We start from the raw sequence: 21,083 nt of genomic DNA, 5'->3' as shown, positions 1-21,083 counted from the left end.
CGTGTCTACATGGGTTTCCTCTGGGTCTCCAGTTTCCTCCCACAATCCAAAGATGTGCAGATTAGGTAACTTGGCCATGCTAAAATGCCCATAGTGTTCAGGGATGTGTGGGTTAGGTGCATTAGTCAGGTCCTGGATGTAGGCTAACCAAAACAAACTGAAAACAAACTATGACCTTGTTAATGGACTTTCAGTAGCATTTGTTTTATACAACATTCTGATCCATATCCCTCATTCCACTGATTGCTTCTGCTTTACTGACAATGTTTTTCAGCTTCTGTGCAATCACTTAGCACAGTGCTTCTCTGCTGCTAAATTTAGCTGAGTTATTAATGAGAGCTCATTTAACAATGATTGGGGATTTGTTGAGGGTTAGGAGATTGGTGTTGACTTTCATAAATTTGAAACATGATGCTTTTGGGTGTGACGCACAGTTGTTGGTGGCATGACTTTTAAAAAACTGTTTCAGGAATCTGTCAACTTAGCGTTCCCCAACTGAAGACCAGTGTTGCTAATTTTATGTCATGACTGGGTTGTAGGTAAGTGCCCTGCAGCTGTGTTATATACAGAATTTGCAAATATTATTCTGGGACAAGAATAATGAACTGTAACCGACAATGCTTATATGGGGATCAACGTAGATCGGGAGTGGAATTTTGAGTCTTCCCTGCTAGTGAATAAGGATGATGGGTGAGAAAACCAAAACCTTCCAGGTTAGGGTTGCCAACCCTCTAAGATTGGCCTGGAACCTCCAGGAATTGAAAATATATTGCAAGGACATCTGTGTAAAATCCTGGAGAATACAGAGGCATTTAAAAAAATTGGATTGAAGCATGTGTCTTTTTGGCTAACACCAACTCGAGTTGATTGCTTTGGTGGGTTCACCATGAGGTCTAGCGAGTTCTCTCACAATATTTTACCAAACAAACCGTATTAAATGGAGAAAGTGAGGTCTGCAGATGCTGGAGATCAGAGATGGAAATGTGTTGCTGGAGAAGCGCAGCAGGTCAGGCAGCATCCAGGGAACAGGAGAATCGACGTTTCGGGCATTAGCCCTTCTTCAGGAATGAGGAAAGTTGGTCCAGCAGGCTAAGATAAAAGATAGGGAGGAGGGACTTGGGGGAGGGGCGTCGGAAATGTGATAGGTGGAAAGAGGTCAAGGTGAGGGTGATAGGTCAGACTGGGGTGGGGGCGGAGAGGTCGGGAAGAAGATCTCAGGTTAGGAAGGCGGTGCTGAATTTGATGGATTTGACTGAGACAGGCTGGGGGGAGGGGAAATGAGGAAACTGGTGAAATCCGAGTTCATCCCTTGTGGTTGGAGGGTTCCTAGCCGGAAGATGAGGCGTTCTTCCTTCAACTGTCGTTTTGTTGTGGTCTGACGATGGAGGAGTCCAAAGACCTGCATATCCTTGGTGGAGTGGGAGGGGGAGTTGAAATGTTGAGCTACAGGGTGGTTGGGTTGGTTGGTCCGGGTGTCCCAGAGGTGTTCTCTGAAACGCTCCGCAAGTAGGCGGCCTGTCTCCCCAATATAGAGGAGGCCACATCGGGTGCAGAGGATGCAATAGATGATATGTGTGGAGGTACAGGTGAATCTGTGGCAGATATGGAAGTTTCCTTTGGGGCCTTGGAGGGAGGTGAGGGGGGAGGTGTGGGCGCAAGTCTTGCACCTCCTGCGGTTGCAGGGGAAGGTGCCGGGAGTGGAGGTTGGGTTGGTGGGGGGTGTGGATCTGACGAGGGAGTCATGGAGGGAGTGGTCTTTACGGAATGCTGATAGGGGAGGAGAGGGAAATATATCCTTGGTGGTGGGGTCCGTTTGGAGGTGGCGGAAATGACGGCGGATGATGCGCTGTACATGGAGGTTAGTGGGGTGGTAGGTGAGGACCAGTGGGGTTCTGTCCTGGTGGCGGTTGGAGGGGCGGGGTTCAAGGGCGGAGGATCGGGAAGTGGAAGAGATGCGGTGGAGGGCATCGTCGACCACGTCGGGGGGGAAATTGCGGTCCTTGAAGAAGGAGGCCATCTGGGATGTGCGTTTTTGGAACTGGTCCTCCTGGGAGCAGATGCGGCGGAGTCGAAGGAATTGGGAGAATGGGATGGCGTTTTTACAGGGGGCAGGATGGGAGGAGGTGTAGTCCAGGTAGCTGTGGGAGTCGGTCGGTTTGTAGTAGATGTCCGTGTTGATTCGGTCGCCTGAGATAGAAATAGAAAGGTCGAGGAAGGGGAGGGAGGAATCTGAGACTGTCCAGGTGAATTTGAGGTCGGGGTGGAAGGTGTTGGTGAAGTGGATGAACTGTTCAACCTCCTCGTGGGAGCACGAGGCGGCGCCGATACAGTCATCGATGTAGCGGAGGAAAAGGTGGGGGGTGGGGCCAGTGTAGTTGCGGAAGATGGATTGTTCCACATATCCTACGAAGAGACAGGCATAGCTGGGGCCCATACGGGTGCCCATGGCTACTCCTTTCGTTTGGAGGAAGTGGGAGGATTGGAAAGAGAAGTTGTTCAGGGTGAGGACCAGTTCAGAACCGTATTAAATACTGATCCCACCACATGGTGTCCCTCATGGCCGATTTCGCCCCAATTCAACATGCGTCAATCCTGGAACAGCTCACCACTCATACTTATCTTGGAATTCACTGTTATCCCTTGTTCATGCACCACCTTTAAAAGCCTGCTGTGTACCCGAACGAGCAGTGTCAGTCCATAGTTGTCCTGTTTGGTTCCTGATGTTTGCCCTGGAAATGGCACAAAGGTGGTTAGAGGTGTGGGGTGGGGGAAAAGCAGGTGGGTATTGACACCTACTGTGCAGGTAGAGACATGGAGGTCCCGCTGGACAGAGTTCCTCAGACACAGGGCCTCCTCTTCCCCCAGGATCAATAGTGGAGTCCCTGGCACAAGACCTTGGCACTGAGGTTAAAGCAATCTCCAGCATCTGTAAAAAGGTCAAGGACAGTCTCCGCTCCATCCATGTCAGTGCCACCATCTTCCCTCTGATACTTCATACTCAGTTAGATCTGCTATTATACTCATCTCCAACCAAGGCTTATGCTCTGCTGCTCTCACTGTTGCCTCTAATATCTTCCTTCATTTGCTGCTACTCATCCCAACACGCGGCACCACTAACTCTGCATGTCCTTTGCACTGCTCACTCATTCACTTGGGACACCTCCCCACCTACACCCACAGTAATAACTGTGCCACCCATTTTAATCTTCTGTAATATCTGTTCCTTTCTCATTCCAAAAGGAAAGCAGCCCCTATTTGGACAGAAAGAGTCATGAGTGCCTGATTTCAGCTCCTCTGCTGTTATGTGGAGAGGAAGTGGGTTCTGATCACCCTGAGTGGTTGGCTGACTGTATTTCAGAGAGGTAAAAACAATGACTGCAGATGCTGGAAACCAGATTCTGGATCAATGGGATCATCAGGAATAGAAGGGCTTTTGCCCGAAACGTCGATTTTGCTGAAGCTCCTCGATGCTGCCTGAATTGCTGTGCTCTTCCAGCACCATTGATCCTGACTGTATTTCAGACCTGCTCTCTTCCTTTGTGACTACACTAAATGGCAGAGCAAGATTGCAGGAATATGATCCTGGGATCTCTGGCTGAGGGAACAATACACAAAAAAGCTAGACAATACAAGGCAGGAATACTCTGAGCATCCAGATAGGCTGAGGGTGAGTGAGGGCTAAGACAGCAAGTGAAGTGCTTGGAGAAGCAGTTTGGTCCAGTCTGTCAGCTGGGGGTATGTCCCTGAGTACACCATGTCCTTGCTGCAGCATTACAACAAAGGTCACTGGTACAGTCTGAGGTGCAGCATTGAAACGTGGAGCTGTCCTGTAAGTAGATTGGGGATATGCCATGAAAGTTCTTGGGCTGACATGACCATGGGTATGGAGAGTTAAGTTATTGTTTGGCATGATCCAATTGGATAATAAATCTTTTTGCTGTCCAATCGATGTCAGGTGGCATGCATCACAGGATGGATGTGTTATCTTATGGCTAAGACCCCTGTCACTGAAGATTCCATCCTGAAATTCGGTTTGCGGTTCAGAATATATCTGTTGTGCTTTTGCAATGATTTCATTTTTGAAGTTTTGGCAAACTGAAAACCTTTCCAAGTTACTCTTGACATTTGTGCAGTTTTCAACTTTTGTTTTAAGACACTACATCATATTTGTTTCCCTTGCTAATTAACTATTGTCTTTGTTAAATGTATTTTGACATCAACTTGACTGTTTATATCCTGATTCTTTTAAGTTCTGTATTGATCTATTTTAGTTTTAAACTTAAATGAAATAAACATAGCTGAGCAGATAGTGGGAAGAAAGTGAAGGAGCTTTTCAGTGCTTCCACTTAAATGTGTCAGTGCTTGTCTCTGAAGACCTGTGAGCTCAGCCATTACCTTTTGCAATATATGTTTGAAAATTCCAATCTTTGTTAATCATGTTAATTTATGTTGTTACAGTCAGAATCTAAGCTTTACAATGGAACAGAAAAAGATCTTGTCTCACCTGGCAGTAAACTCACAAAAAAAGAATCTCTTAAGGTAACTTAAGTTATATGCATCATATATGATAGCACGTGTATTGTTAACTATAAATAAATGTTTTGTTTTGAAGATTGATAATGAACTTGGAAGATTTAGTCCAAGACAGTTTTCTTGAATTATTTACTCTTGCCCTATAACATGCCTCAGGCTAGGTATCTCTTGAGTACCAGTACAATGGTATTTCCAAACACTCACTGAAGTGAGTTTCCTTGGAGTCTTCTCAAGAGCTAGAGCTTGGGGAAAGAATGATTCCACTTACTTTAAGCAGAACTCAAACCAGTAGAGCAATGAAATATTCACTTCATCAATCTGTGATTGTTCATACCCAGTTGCTTGAGGTGCAAGGATGATGATTACTATGTGTCATATTTTACCTTGAAAGTCAAGGCAGTAAATCATTTGTCAGTTCAGTGTAATAAAGCACAAGAATAATGTATTATCTCACTCTTTTTGTTGAAATGTTAACCTTAAACTTATCTATATGTATTATCCCTTGCCTTGTGTATATACAGTAGTGACAAACAATGAACAATCTTGTTACTGCTACTCATTTTGTTAATTTAGCTGTACTAAACTGCATTGACTTCAGTTAATAATAAATTCACAATTTTGTGGAATATTTAGGGCTTGTCTGGTTTCAGGAGGCCTGCATGTATAAATCTTATTAGTTTTATTGGTTTTCTTTATTAAACAGATATTATAATTGCAGGTTCAAAAGAAAAATTACAGAGAAGAGAAAAAAAGAGCCACAAAGGAGTTGCTCAGCAGTATTACTGATCCCTCTGTAATAGTGATGGCAGACTGGCTGAAGGTGGGTGTGATAGGAGCTCCAGCTGATGCTATATTAACATTTGTTAGTTGCTTCTCAGAATGTGAATGTTGATCAGTTCCTTTTGCAGATTTAATTCCTCAACTAAACCCAACAGTGTCAGTGATAGATATGTCAAAGATATTTATGTTGTGGTAAACCTGTTGTGCAGAGATATTCATGTTTGTTCTTTTCATGCCACATTTTTTCCAAAGCCTTGTTTAAATGGAAATGATTAATGGTGAATTTGCATTGAATTAAACACAACCCAGTACACGTATCAACAGATAAAATAATTTTAAAAATAAATGTTCTCTTTAACTTGAATAACTTCGAATTGAATGTTGTGAGATGTACAATCAGGGGAAGCTGTGGAGTAATGGTGATGTCACTGTCGATTGCCATGAAAACGCATTTGGTTCATTAATGACCTTTTATGGATCTTTTATGACCTTGAATTCGAACCCAGATACCAAGAACATTACCTGGATGTTTGGATGAATCATTTCGGAAGAATATCACTAGACCATTGCCTCCTCATGGCTGCTGGCCATAACAGCAATTGCTGTCCATTCCAAAGTTGCCTTTTGGAAAACCAATATTAGTTTGGTTTTCCAACTGTCCTTACCTGGTCTAGTGTGCATGGGAGTCCAAACCCACAAGCAGTATGGTTATCTCTTAACTGCCCACTGGGCAATCAGGAATAGGTAACAAATGCTGGCCTAGCCAGTAACTCTCACATCCCATGATCGAATGAAGATTAAAAAAATTCCAAAATTTCTCATCTCAATCAAGCAACTTACAAGTTCCTATCCAAAGCCAGATCATGTGTATTTTTTCCTGTGTTTTTCTTTTCTTCACCTTATCTATTGCTCTGGAGGTCAGTTTTGAGTCCCAAGCAATCATCAGAACTGGAAGGATTGAACACACAGGACCTGTAAAGGAAATATTTCTCCATTTCTGCCTTTCCAAATCTTCACTCTGATCAGCTTTCAAATGTTAAAACAAAATTCAAAAGATTTCTTCAGAAATCTGAAGGCACACATGGTCTGGTTCTCTTATTAAGAATTGATGCTTGGTCCTCTCTCAGCCTGCTGAGTTGTTAATCCTGGTGATTGCTGCTCAGTGTGATCTCTTCTTTCCATGACAACATTAGGCTTCAGGTTAGTAATGACAGAGTAGTGTTGGGATCATTAAGGATTTGGATCAGGGTCAAATGCGATTGTGTTCTGGTGCCAATAGTCTTTGACATTTACTTCTTTTTACTGTCATTTCCCTTGAGTTCATCTACAGATGGTACCAGCTTACATGGCAGAACCTTGCCTACCTGAGGCCCAAAAGAATGTGCTCCAAGTCCTTGTCAGAAAGTTGTTCTATGCATTGTAATTCCAGGGCTAGTCCAATGCTTCAGGGACACCGGTTCAAATCTCACCACGGCAGCAGTTGACTCTTAACCTCCCTCAAAAGGCAACTTTGGAATGGACAGCAATTGCTGTTATGGCCAGCAGCCATGAGGAGGCAATGGTCTAGTGATATTCTTCCGAAATGATTCATCCAAACATCCAGGTAATGTTCTTGGTATCTGGGTTCGAATTCAAGTCAATAAAAATCTGGAATTAAGAGTCTAAGGATGTCCATGAAACCATTGTCGATTGTTAGAAAAGCAAGTTTGAGAAGATTTGTAGGTTCTGTAAGTTGGGCTTCTGGATGTAGGTTTGTAGATGTTTTCAGACGTTTTGTCACCATACTAGACATTCCAACCAGAACTCTATCAACAAATACATTGACTTGGATCCCATTTACCACCCCCTGAGAAAAAGAACAGGAAATGATGTCACCATAGGAAATGACACCACCAACCCAAGGAAACCCAAACATATAAATAGAAAGCAGGAAACACCAGCTGTGCTTCGTCTGGAGGCTCACTGAAGATGTTACCTAGTATGGTGACGAAACATCTGAAAATGAACCTTCCAGCTCAGCAAGCAAACCTACATCCATTGTTAGAAAAGCCCATGTCCTTTGCTAATCTCCTTTAGGGAAGGAAAATGCCTTCCTTACCTGATCTGGTCTACATGCACCAAGGAATTATTTTAAAAAGTAGGGAAATTTAACAGTGGAACAAATTTAAAAGTTTTGTATATAAATGCATGAAGCATTTGAATCAAAATTAATGAGTTAATAGCACAAACAGAAACCAAAAGGTGCGATTTGATAGCGATTACTGAGACATGGTTACAAGGAAACCAGGTCTGGGATTTGAATATCCAGGGATACTCAGTATTTCGGAAAGATAGACAGAAGGGAAAAGGAGGTGTTGTAGCCTTGAGGGTGAAGGAAGAGATCAGTGCTGTAATGAAAAATGACATAAGCTCAGGAGATCAAGATGCAGAATCAGTCTGGGTAGACATAGGAAATAGCAAAGGGAAGAAGTACTTGGTAGGAGTAATCTATAGGTCCCCAAACAGTAGTTCTCCAGTGGGGCTCGGTATAAATCAGGAAATATTAGTAGCTTGCAAGAAAGATATGGCAATTATCATGGGTGATTTTAACATGGACATTGATTGGAAGAATCAAATTGGCAAGGGTAGCCTGGAGGCAGAGTTCATTGAATGTATTAGAGATTGTTTCTTGGATCAGTATGTTGTGGAACCAAGCAGGGAGCAAGTTACTCTAGATTTCATATTGTGTAATGAGGAAAGATTGATTAATGGCATCATAATTAAGGATCTTCTCGAGAGTAGTGACCATAGTGTGATAGAATTCAACATTCAGTTTAGGGGTGAGAAAGTGACGTCCCACTGTAATGTTCTGGAATTAAACAAAAGAAATTACATAGACATGAGGATGTATTTGACCCGAGTCGATTGGGCAGGAAGGCTAAATGGTAAGACAGCAGGATGGAAAATTGGGAAACTTTCAAACATAAACAAAAGGATACTAAAACAATTAATAAAACGAGCTAAAGTAAATTACAAGAGAACACAATATTAAAAAAAAGCAAAAGCTATAATTGTACATATATATCCTATTATATATAGGTATATAAAAGGGAACAGAATCGCTAATGTGAATGTTAGGTCCTTGGAAGATTAAACCAGAGAGTTAATAGTGGGGAACACTGAGATGGCAGAGATGCTGAATCAATACTTGGCCTCAGTTTTCACGGTGGAGGACAATAGTACCATTCCTATTGCAATAAGCAAGTCAGAGGCAATAGATACGATAGAACTTAAAACAATTAACACCGATAGGGAAAAAGTACTCAGCAAACTATCGGGATTGAGGACAGACAAGTCCCCCAGATCTGATTACCTAAATCCCAGGGTATTAAAGGAAGTGGCAGCAGAGATAGAAGATTCGTGGTTTACAATATTCCAAAATTCTTTAGACACAGGAAAGGTTCAAGTGGCTTGGAAAATGGCAAATGTAACACCTTTATTCAAAAAGGAAGGGAGGCAAAATGTTGGAAATTACAAACCAGTTAGTTGAACATCTGTCATTGGGAAAGTATTAGAATCAATTATCAAGGAAGCAATATCAGGACATTTGGAAATTCAAAATGATATTTAACAGAGTCAGTATGGCTTTATAAACGGCAAATCATGTTTGACTAATTTACTAGAGTTCTTTGAAGACCTAACAAGCAATGTGGATAATGGGGATGCTGTATGTGTAATTTTTTGGACTTCCAGAAGGCATTTGATAAGGTACGGCATTAAAAGTTAATTCACAAGATTGGTTCATGTGGGATTAGGGATAATTTATTAGCCTGGATAGATGACTAGCTGATGGACAGAAGAGAGAGTCGGGATAAATGTTTGTTTTTTCTGGATGGCAAGATGTAACTAGTGGGATGCCACAGGGTTCAATTCTTGGACCCCAGCTATTTACAACCTACATTAACAACTTGGATATGGGATAGAAGTCTCTGCAGCCAAATTTGCGGATGACCAAAAAATAGATGGGGCGATAAATTTGCAATGTGGAAATGAGAACCTTATAAATGGATAAAGATAGAATAGGAGATTGGGCCAAAATGTGGCAGGTGGAGTTTAACGTGGTTAAGTGCAAGATCATGCATTTGGGTCAAAAAAATGGGAAGGTAATCTATTATCTTAATGTGGAGAGACTTCAGGGTGCTCCAGTGCAGAAGGGATCTAGGTGTACTCATTCATGAATTGCAGGAAACTGGCATGCAGGTACAAAGAACAAAGAAAATTTACAGGCCAGGAACAGATCCTTCGGCCCTCCAAGCCTGAGCCGATACAAATGTACTGTCTAAACCTGTCGGTCAATTCCTAAACATCTGTATCCCTCTGCTCCCCACCTACTCATGCATCTGTCCAGACGCATCTTAAATGAATCTACTGTGCCTGCCTCTACCACCTCGGCTGGCAAAACGTTCCAGACTCCCACCACCCTCTGTGTGAAGTACTTGCCGCGTGTATCCCCCTTAAACTTTCCACCTCTCACCTTGAAAGCGTGACCGCTCATTATCGAATCCTTCACCCTGGGAAAAAGCTTGTCTCTATCCACCCTGTCTATACCCTTCATGATTTTGTAAATCTCAGTCAGGTTCCCCCCTCAATCTCCTTTTTTCTCATGAAAATAAACCTAACCTACTCAACCTCTCTTCATAGCTAGCACCTTCCATACCAGGCAACATCCTCGTAAACCTTCTCTGCACTCTCTCCAAAGCATGCACATCCTTTTGGTAATGTGGAGACCAGAACTGTACACATTATTCCAAATGCAGCCAAACCAACGTCCTGTACAATTTTAACATAACTTGCCAGCTCTTATACTCAAAACCCCATCCGATGAAGGCAATCATACTATATGCCTTCTTGACCACTCTATCCACCTGTGCAGCAACCTATAGGGTACAATGGACCTGCAATCCCAGATCCCTCTGCCCATCAACTTTTCCCAAAGCTCTTCCGTTCATTGTATAATTTACTGTAGGATTAGACTTGCCTAAATGCATCACCTCACATTTGCCTGGATTGAACTCCATCTGCCACTTTTCTGCCCAACTCTCCATCTATCTTTCTCCTCCTGTATTCTTTGACAGTCCCTTATGCTTTCTGCTACTCCACCAATTTTCATGTCATCTGCAAACATACCAGCAGTGCCCTCTTCCAGATCATTTATGTATATCACAAACAACAGTGACCCCAACACTGACCCCTGTGGAACACCAATGGTCACCTTTTTCCATTTCGAGAAACTCCCTTCAACTACTACTCTCTGTCTCCTGTCGCTCAACCAGTTCTTTCTCCACCTAGCTAGAACACCCTGCACACCATGTGACTTCACTTTCTCCATTTGTCTATCATGGGGAACCTTATCAAACACCTTATTAAAGTCCATGTATATGACATCAACAGCCCTACCTTCATCTATCAACTTGGTCACTTCCTCAAAGAACTCTATTAGGTTGGTAAGGCACGATCTCCCCCGCACATAACCATGTTGCCCATCACTGATAAGTCCAATTTTTCTAAAAATAAATAGATCCTATCTCTCAGTACCCTCTCCAGTAACTTTCCCACCACTGACATCAGGCTCGCTGGTCTGTAGTTACCCGGAATATCCCTACTACCCTTCTTGTACAGGGGGACAACATGAGCAACCTTCCAGTCCTCCAGCACCTCACCTGTATTTAAGGATGCCACAAGGATATCTGTCAGTGCCCCAGCTATTTCCTCTCTCACCACCTTCAGCAACCTGGGATAGATCCCATCCGGTCCTGGGGACTTGTCCACCAAATTAACCTCAAGCCTACCCAACACATCTTCCCTACTTCTGCCAATGTGATCCAGACTAATCAAACTTCTATCTCTCATCTCAAGATTCATGTTCCTCTCCTCAGTGAACACTGATGCAAAGTAATCATTCAGAATCTCACCAATTCTCTCAGGTTCGACACACAGCCTTCCTTCATTATCCTTTAGTGGACCAATCCTTTCTCTAGTTACCCACTTGCTTCTTATGTAAGAATAAAATGCTTTGGGATTCTCCTTAATTCTGCTTGCTGAAGCTATATCATTACCCCTTTTAGCCCTTTTGATTCCTCGTTTAAGACTGATCCTACTCTTCCGATATTCCTCCAGGGCCTGTTCTGTTCTTAGCTGCCTAGATCTTATGCAGCTTCCCTTTTCCTCTTGGCTAGTTGTACAATTTCTCCTGTCATCTACGGTTCACGAATCTTGCCCTTCCTATCCTTTGCCTTCAACAGGACATGCTCATCCTGCACTACTTTTAACCTATCTTTGAAAGCCTCCCACATCTCAAATGTGGACTTCCCTTCAAATAGCTGTGTCCAATCCACATTTCCGAGCTCCTGCTTAATTTCGATATAATTGGTCTTGGCCCAGTTTAGTACTCTTCCCTTAGGACCAGTAGATAATAAAGCGAATGGAATGTTGGTTTTTATTGCTAAGGGAATAGAATATAAAGGTAAGGACATATTGTTGGAATTATACAACGTATTGGTGAGACCGCAGCTGGAGTATTGTGTGCAGTTTCAGTCCTCTTATTTGAGGAAATATGTAGTCTCATATGAGGCAGTTAAGAGGAGGTTCACCAGATTGATCCCAGAGATGAGGAGTTTGTTGTATGAAGAAAGGTTGAACAGTTTAGGCCTGTAGAAGAGTGAAAGGAGTTCAAATTGAGTATTCAGGATGATAAAAGATATGGATAAATAGACATGGAGCAGATGGTTCTTCTTGTGGGCCATTCTAGGACAAGAGGTCATGGTCTTAGGATCAGGGGCAACAAATTTAACACAGAGTTGAGGAGAAACTATTTCTCCCAGAGGGTTGTGAATCTGGGGCATTCACTGCCCCAAAGTGAGGTGGATACTGGGACAGTGAGTACATTTAAGGAGGGGTTAGACAGATTTTTAATTGGTAATGGGTTGAAGGGATATGGAGAGAAGGCAGGAAAATGGGAGTGAGGAGCACATCAGCCACGATTGACTGTCGTACAGACTTGATAGGCCGAATGGCCTAATTCTACTCCTATATCTTATGAACATGTGATTCCAGACCTACAACAATATGGTTGACTGTTAACTGCCCTTGGGAAATTAGGGATGGGCAGTAAATGCTGGCCCAGTCAGTGATACACACATCCTATGAGTGAATTTACAAAAGATTGACTTTTGGAAGCAAAATCAGTTTTAATTCATTAGCTAGTGCTATTCTGCAATCGCATGAGGAATTAGTTCAAGGAAAATGAAAGACAAATCAGTCGAGTTCTTTGTCAGTGGTGTAGTCATATTCTTTGGAACATGTCAATTATCACCCTTAGGACAATTGCCATTCCTCTTCGGGTTATTGCATAATGGATGCAAATTCCTGAAAAAAGGCCATTTAAGTATAAGTGCATTTATGTTTGATTAGTTTGTGCAGCTTGGTATTTCTCAGAGTGCTAATATAGAAAACCATACCAAGTTCACATGTTTGTGAAGTATCTAAACTGAGAGATTGCTTTGCTATTATTAAATTTGCAGAACGATGAAGTCTTTAAGTTTGGAAAAGCCACTTGCAGAACTTGTAAAATTTATACTGGGTACAGCAGCATTGTTGCTGGATGTTGTTGGATTACTGATTGAGGAGGCATGAGTTTAACAGCTTGAGTTGTATTACTGGACTCGTTCATGAGACCTGAACTACTGCTTTGAAGGCATGAGTTCAAATCCCACCACAACAGCTGGGGGTGATTTAAATTTAATTGTTAAATTTGAAATGCAAAAGCTATTTTCCATAAAGGTGACCATGAAACTAGCAGATTGTCATAAAAATCCATCTGGTTCATTGGCTTCCTTTATTGGAGGAAAGCTGCCATCCTACACAGTCTGAATGTGAATTCAGACACCACAATGCTGTTGTCTCTTAACTGCTTTCTGAAATGACTGAGCAGAATATTAAACTACTATAACAACATTGACTAAGAATGAAATTAGACAGGCTACCTGCATGAGCTTGGCACTGCATTTATCGAAGCGCACACAGCTCAGTTGATCCTGCATAGTCCTCTTGATTAACATCTGGACATTTGTGCCAAACTTGGGAGAACTTATCAATAGCCAACTCAAACAAGAGATTTACATAATCATAATCTGAGAATCAAACCTTTTCGGCAATTTCCCTTGACATTTTGTCCTGCAAGTGGGACAGGAAAACAGTCAGGATTGAGTAAAATGTAGAACAGGCCTTTGCCTACCAACTCTGTGCTAACCATGATGCCATTCTAATCCCACCTGCCTGCTATGGCCCATATCTGTTTATCTGTTGCCTGTTTGTGTGTCTGTCTAAATGCCTCTTAACATTACCATCTTGTTTGCTATGACCATCTCCCTTGCAGTGTGTTCCAGGCACCGGCCACCCACTCACCTTAACCTGTGCCCCCTTGTGTTTGATATTTCCACCTGGGAAAAAGACTCTGTCTATCGACCCTATACACACCCCTCCTAAGTTTATATAGTTCTATCAGGTCAACTCTCAGCCTTCGGTGCTCTAGCAAAAATAACCCATACTTGTTCAACCTCTCCTTATAGTTAATGCACTCTAATCCAGGCAATGTCCTAGTAAACCTCTTCTGCACCTCTCCAAAGCCTCTACATTCTTCTTATGGTGTGGTGATCAGCACACTACACAATACTCCAAATGTGGCCCTAACTAAAGTTTTACTGCCACATGACTGGCCAATGTTTAAACACAATGCTCTGATGACATTGGTGAAACCATTTTTAGAATACTACGTTCAATTCTGGTCTCCTGCTATAGGGAGGATGTTGTGAAACTTGAAAGGGTTTGGAAAAGATTTACAAGGATGTTGCCAGGATTGGAAGGTTTGAGCTATAGGGAGAGGCTGAATAGGTTGGGACTTTTTTTGCCGGAGTGTCAGAGGCTATGGGGTGACGTTTTTCGAGCTTTATGAAAACATGAGGGCATGGATATGGTGAATAGCCAAGCTCTTCTTCACAGGGCTGGGTGGTCCAAAACTAGGGGGAATAGATTTAATGTGAGGGGGAAAGATTTAAAAGGCACCTGGGGGCATCCTTTTAGCGCAGAGGGTGATGTGTGTATGGAAGAGCTGCCAGAGCAGGTGGTGCAGGCAGGTACAATTACAACATTTAAAAGGCATTTGGGTGGATATATGAATAGGAAGGGTTTAAAGGGATATGGGCCAAATGGGACTAGTTCATCTGGTCTGTTTCCATGCTGTATAATTCAGTGACTATATGAAGCTATATACCTCCTTTACCACCTTATCCACTTATGTTGCCACTTTCAGCGAGCTATGGATTTGCATTCCAAGATCCCTCTGTATATTAATGCTCCTGAGGATCTTGTCATATACTGTATACTTTCCCCTTGCACTTGATCTCCCAAGATGCATCACCTCGCACCTGTCTAGATTGAGCTCTATCTGTCATTTCTCCACCCAACTTTCCAACTGTCCATAACCACCTTTGATAACTGTCTTCACTATCCACAACTCTATATCAATTTTCATGTCTGCAAACTTACTAATCGGACCATCTACATTTTCATCCAAAAAAAATTGTACATGTGTGTCATATAATAAACAACAGAGGACCCAGCACTGATTCCTGAAGAACACCACTTGTCACAGACCTCCAGTCAGAAAAACACCCTTCCATAACTACCCTCTGTTTCTATGGCCAAGCCAGTTTTGTATTCAACTCGCCATGGATCCCATGTCACTTAATTATCTGGAGCAGTCTACCATGAGGGAGGCACTTTGTCAAATGCTTTCATAAAGCCCATGTAGACAACATCCATTGCCCTTTCCTCATCAACCATCTTCGTCACTTCATCAAAAACTCAATCAGTTTTGTGAGACAAGACATCCCCTGCATAAAGTCATGTTGATTATCCTTAAAGAGTCCATTCTTCTCCAAATTCAAGTAAATCCTGTTTCTCAGAATGTTCTCCAATAATTTATCTACTACTGGTGGAAGGCTTACCATTCTATAATTTCCTGAATTATCCCTGTTGCCCTTCTTAAACAAAGGAACAAGATTGGCTATCCTTCTGTCTTTTAGGATCTTCTGGTTAATGAGGATGTAGAAATCTCTGGCAAAGCACAATGCAGTCGACTCCCTTGCATCCCTCAGTATTTTGAGGTAGATCCCATCAGGCCCTGGGGCTTAACTACCTTCATGTTTTCAAGCCATCCAACACCACCACCACCTCAATATTAACAAGTCCTGTGTTGCTGAGGAGACTGAGGAAGACATGAATTTAGGGAAATTATGCTAAGTTGTGGTATGCTGAGTTTAAGGGCATTGTGAAAAACTTAACATCTCTTAACTGCAGAGATTTGCCAGTAAGAAACCAATTACAGTTGTGCCAGTTGATCAAGAAGCATTAGTATGGAGGTGATTCTTCACTGAGGCTTGAGTGTTAAAGGATGTTGCTTGGAAAAAAGGGTGAAACGTTCTTACATTTGTAGTGAGATCATTTCAATAGTTCTTGTCTAGTGTTATATAGGCAATGGTTTTCTCTTGTGTAATAAAGTTTTATGGAGTTTTGTTAACAGTACATCGACAGTCTTATATATGTTCACAGACTGACCAGAATGCTAAACAAAAAGGAAAGTAGAATTTGTGTTCTATCAAGCCAGGCTTCACTCTGTGATCTGATTTGTCCAATATTACCACCAACTGAAATTATAACAAAATTAACGATCAAGTCTTGCAATTTGCTGAAAAAGTCCCAATTTCTACCCTCATCTCCCAGTTACCATCTCATCAGCCTCTCTTGATCATCAGCAAAGTGGCTGTCAATAATCTGTCCATTGCTCTTTTTGAGTTCCATCAAAGGCACTCGGCTCCTGGCTTCATTGTGGCCTTGTTCTAAACATGGACAAAAAATTAAATTCCAGATGTGAAGTGAGTGACTGCCCTTGAGATAGCATATGACTGAATGTAGTTTTAAGAAACCTGGCAAATGGGGGTGGGGAATCTGTCCATTGGTTTGTGTTTTACCTCGTGCAAATGGAGATGGCTGTTGTTGGAGGTCAATCACCTCTGTCCCAAGGCAATACTGTCCTCAGCCCAGTTTCCTGATGTTGGGCTTTTGTCAATTTTCCTGCTCCTTGGATGCAGCCTGACCTGCTGTCCTTTTCCAGCACCACTCTGATCTAAACTCTGGTTTCCAGCATCTGCAGTCCTCACTTTTGCCTCAACCCACCTATCCAACTTGGAATGGAAGTTAGAAGTGGATATGTTCACTGGTTTCATTGTGCTCAGTCGCATTCAGAATTTCTTGCTAATGAAACTTTTTTTTATCCATTCAGGGCATTGAGGGTATCACTAGCTAAACCAACATTTATTGTCAGTGTGGACTCTATGGGCCAAATGGCCTGATTCCACACTGTAGAGATTCTATTGACACTCATGAACTCAACACCATCCAAGATGAAATTGCCAGCTTGATTGTCACTCCATCCCAAGACCGTAACCACTCACTCTTGCCTTTACTGGTGTTGCAATGGCAGCGGTGTATTACCATTTACAAGATGCACCTCGGCAAGGTTACCTCAACAGCATCTTCCAAATCTGCAACCACTACCACAAAAAATGAAAGAATAAAAAGAGTAACTAATGCGTTGGAACATTTAGTTCTAACCCATGAATTTTCCAATTGATTCTTACAAATTCCTGACTTCCCAGCAGTTTTTATTTTGAATTTTCTGTTCAGGAACTCATGTTGAAGTAAATACAAATAATAATTAGCTGAAAATGTGTTGCTGGAAAAGCGCAGCAGGTCAGGCAGCATTCTCCTGTTCCCTGGATGCTGCCTGACCTGCTGCGCTTTTCCAGCAACACATTTTCAGCTCTGATCTCCAGCATCTGCAGACCTCACTTTCTCCACAAATAATAATTAAGCTAAGGAAATGGTCGATCTGCTTTTGTACTGAGTTTATGATTAGATTAGATTAGATTCCTTCCCTACAGTGTGGAAATAGGCCCTTCGGCCTGACAAATCCACACCGACCCTCTGCAGAGTAACCCACCCAGACCCATTTCCCTCTGTCTAACACTATGGGGATTTTAACATGGCCAATTCACCTGACTTGCATGGGGAGAATATGCAAACTCCACACAGACAGTTGCCCAAGGCTGGAATTGAACCTGGGACTCTGGTGCTATGAGGCAGCAGTGCTAACCACTGACCCGCCGTGCTGCCCCAGAACACAACAGAACCTTAATTCTTATTATTCTGCTACTCCTCAATTCCTTATTCTTGTTTCTTTCCCCCCGGATCCTACCTGACTTATTTCCCTCAAACTTTAGCATGATGACATTTATCCTTTTATCTTTCATTGCCTATTGTACACATAGTGGCAAATTTCTTCTAAAGGTTTTTGTGAATGTGTAGGTTTTGAAAATCTTTTAGGAAAAAGCAAAGTATTAACATATTGTTGTCACGAAGTTGTCTGCTGAGTTAATTTTCTGTGCTATAACAAGAAGTTTCTACTAAACAATGAGTAGATATTTTGGGCTTGAGAGTTTGCTGTAATGAGTCAACAAAAGTCTGCTAATGCAGTCACGCCAACTCACTGACGTTTGTCTCACCATACAAGAGGTTTCTTATGTAAGAATGATTTCTCTTGGAACGTCACATAAAATGAAACCATGTGTTCATTTCTGTTCACTGTTTTGCAACCCAGTCTCTCTTCTTTTGCTGCCTTAATGTATCTCTTTTTCGCAGTCAGCAAGTAATCTGTACTCTATGAATCTCATTCTGACATTTGGAAACTTAAGCAGATTTGCATGTTTTCAAAGAGTCTAAGCAGCCTGTTTTAATATGTGCATCAAATTGTTGAAATTTATAGTTGAGGCTTGTTTGAATTGCTGTGTAAAAGTAAATGCAAATTCTCTTTTATATGTTTAGTATTGTAAAATGATTATGAAAGGCACTTCAAAATTTATTTTGAGAAGTGTTCTGCATGTTTTGCAGAGACTGAAATTGAAATCCAAACAATATTCAACAATGGACATAATTGCAAGGTTCTTGTTTCCCTCAGTCCACTGAGTTACATTGCCTCCTATTAGAAGATGTTAAATATTGCAGAAACTTGATGTATCCTTTCTCTCAGTCCTTTGTTTCCTTACCATTGCAAGCTCACAATGCTACATACAGAAGCAAGGATGTTCTATTTAAATGTTATGAACAGATTATTAGTTTCAAAGAATATCATAATTGTCAGGGGAGGTGGGAATCAGAGCCACATATCTGAGAGGGTGGCAGTTGCAGATGGGGGAGTGACAGGATGTAGTGAATCTAATGGGAAGGTTTCTCACGCGATTAAACAAAGGGATCGGTTAAAGTGTGTCTGCTTTAATGCAAGGAATGTCAGAAATAAGAGTGATGAACTTAAAGCATGAATCAGTGCTTGGGGCTATGATATTGTGGCCATAACGGAGATGTGGGTTTCTCAGGAGCAGGAATGGTTGCTTGATGTTCCAGGGTTTAGAGCATTTAAAAAGAACAGGGAAGGTGGAAAAAGTGGAGGGGTGTAGCATTGCTAATCAGAGAGTGCATCACAGCTACAGAAACGAAGGTTATTGAGGAAGGTTTGTCTACTGAGTCAGTATGAATGGAAGTTAGGAACAGCCAGGGAACAGTCACCTCATTGGGGGTTTTCTACAGACCACCTAATAGCAGTAGAGAGATTGAAGAACTCATAGGCTGGCAGATTCTGGAAAATGCAGATGTAGCAGGGTTGTCATCATGGGTGATTTCAACTTTCCCAATATTGACTGGAACCTCCTAAGTGCAGATGGTTTGGATGGAGCCGTTTTTGTCAGGTGTGTTCATGAGGGTTTCCTTACTCAGTATGTAGACAGGCCGATGAGGGGAGAGGCCATTTTGGATTTGGTGCTCGGCAACGAGCCCCGACAGGTGTCAAATCTCACGGTGGGAGAGCACTTTGGTGACAGTGTTCACAACTGCCTCACATTTACCGTATCCTTGGAGAGTGAAAGGGAAGATATTTAATTGGGGAAAAGGAAATTATGACGCTATCAGGCAAGAGTTGGGAAGTACAGACTGGGAGCAATTGTTCCTCAGAAAAGGCATAGCAAACATGTGGAGACTATTTAAGGAGCAGTTGTTGCGAGTGATATACAAATTTGTTCATCTGAGACCGGTAAGAAGGGGTAAGATTAAGGAGCCTTGGATGACTAGAACAGAGGAGCTTCTTGTCTGGGTGGCACAGTGGTTCGCACTGCTGCCTCACAGCACCAGAGACCCGGGTTCAATTCCCGCCTCAGGCAACTGTCTGTGTCGAGTTTGCACATTCTCCCCGTGTCTGCGTGGGTTTCCTCCCACAGTCCAAAAATGTGCAGGTTAGGTGAATTGGCCATGCTAAATTGCCCGTAGTGTTAGGTGAAGGGGGAAATGTAGGGGAATGGGTATGGATGGGTTGCCCTTCGGAGGGTCGGTGTGGACTTGTTGGGCCGAAGGGCCTGATTGAGGATGATCAGCCATGATCATAATGAATGGTGGTGTAGGCTCGAAGGGCAGAATGGATACTAAGGATAGCTGGTCATGTCCACACACGCAGATGACAAGCAACATGAATTCGACTGGGACAACACTACTAATACAGGACAAGCCAAACAGAGAACAGCCAGGGAATTCCTAGAGGCATGGCACTCATCCACAGATTCAATCAATAAGCACATCGATCTGGACCCAATATACCGGCCACTGCAATGGACAGCTGGAACTGACAACCGGAAGCGGCAGATACAAACCACTACAAATGCCGGAGGAAAGATCACAGAAGCGTTTCACAGGAGGCTCCCAAGCACTGAGGATGTCACCTAGACAGGGGACGAAACGTCTGCAACACAAATTCCCAGCTCGGCGAACAGAACCACAACAGCGGAAAGAACTTCTATGTGGAGTCTGAGCAGATAGCGGAAGCCCTAAATGAGTTTTTTGCTTTGGTTTTCACTAAGGAAAGGGACCTTGTTGTGAATGAGAACCTTGAGCAGCTGGGATACAGGCTTGAACAGTTCAAGATTGATGAAGTTGATGTGCTGGAAATTTTGGCAAACAGTAAGATTGATAAGTCCCTTGGGCCAGACCAGATTTATCCTGGGTTGCTCCGGAAGTGAGAAAGGAGGTTGCTAAGCCGCTGGCGAAGATCTTTGCCTCCTCACTCTCCACGCGAGTCATACTAAAGGATTGGAAGGAGGTGAATATTGTTCCTCTTTTCAAGAAGGGGAATAGGGAAATCCCTGGCAATTACAGACCAGTCAGTCTTATGGTTGTTGTCAGCAAAGTTTTGGAATGAATTCTGAAGGATAGGGTTTATGACTATTTGGCAAAGCATAGCGTGATTAAAGGCAGTCAACATGACTTTGTGAGGGGCAGGTCATGAGTTCTTTGCAAGGTGACAAGACAGGTTGACAAAGGTTGAGCAGTGGATGTGGTGTTTTCATAGAACATAGAACATAGAAGAATACAGCGCAGTACAGGCCCTTCGGCCCTCGATGTTGCGCCGATCCAAGCCCACCTAACCTACACTAGCCCACTATCCTCCATATGCCTATCCAATGCCCGCTTAAATGCCCATAATGAGGGAGAGTCCACCACTGCTACTGGCAGGGCATTCCATGAACTCACGACTCGCTGAGTAAAGAACCTACCGCTAACATCTGTCCGATACCTAC

At 42.6% G+C, this 21,083-nt stretch overlaps 1 protein-coding gene across 11 annotated transcripts in view; it reads left to right on the top strand.

The window, feature by feature from the left end:
- The window catches only part of osbpl8 (oxysterol binding protein-like 8), a 432,009-nt gene that overhangs the window by 240,409 nt on the left and 170,517 nt on the right, over window positions 1-21,083 (top strand). For all 11 annotated transcript variants that reach the window (XM_043708784.2, XM_087996947.1, XM_043708789.2 and 8 more), the window contains 2 exons: window positions 4,459-4,539; window positions 5,252-5,353. In XM_043708784.2, coding sequence (XP_043564719.1) covers window positions 4,459-4,539; window positions 5,252-5,353 — 183 coding nt within the window. The remainder of the gene's footprint in view (window positions 1-4,458; window positions 4,540-5,251; window positions 5,354-21,083) is intronic.

The sequence above is a fragment of the Chiloscyllium plagiosum genome, unplaced genomic scaffold (assembly GCF_037043375.1).
Source record: "Chiloscyllium plagiosum isolate Xiang-an unplaced genomic scaffold, Cpla_swu_hap1 HiC_scaffold_19, whole genome shotgun sequence".
NCBI classification, from domain to species: domain Eukaryota; kingdom Metazoa; phylum Chordata; class Chondrichthyes; order Orectolobiformes; family Hemiscylliidae; genus Chiloscyllium; species Chiloscyllium plagiosum.
This window is presented reverse-complemented; position numbering and strand designations above follow the sequence as displayed.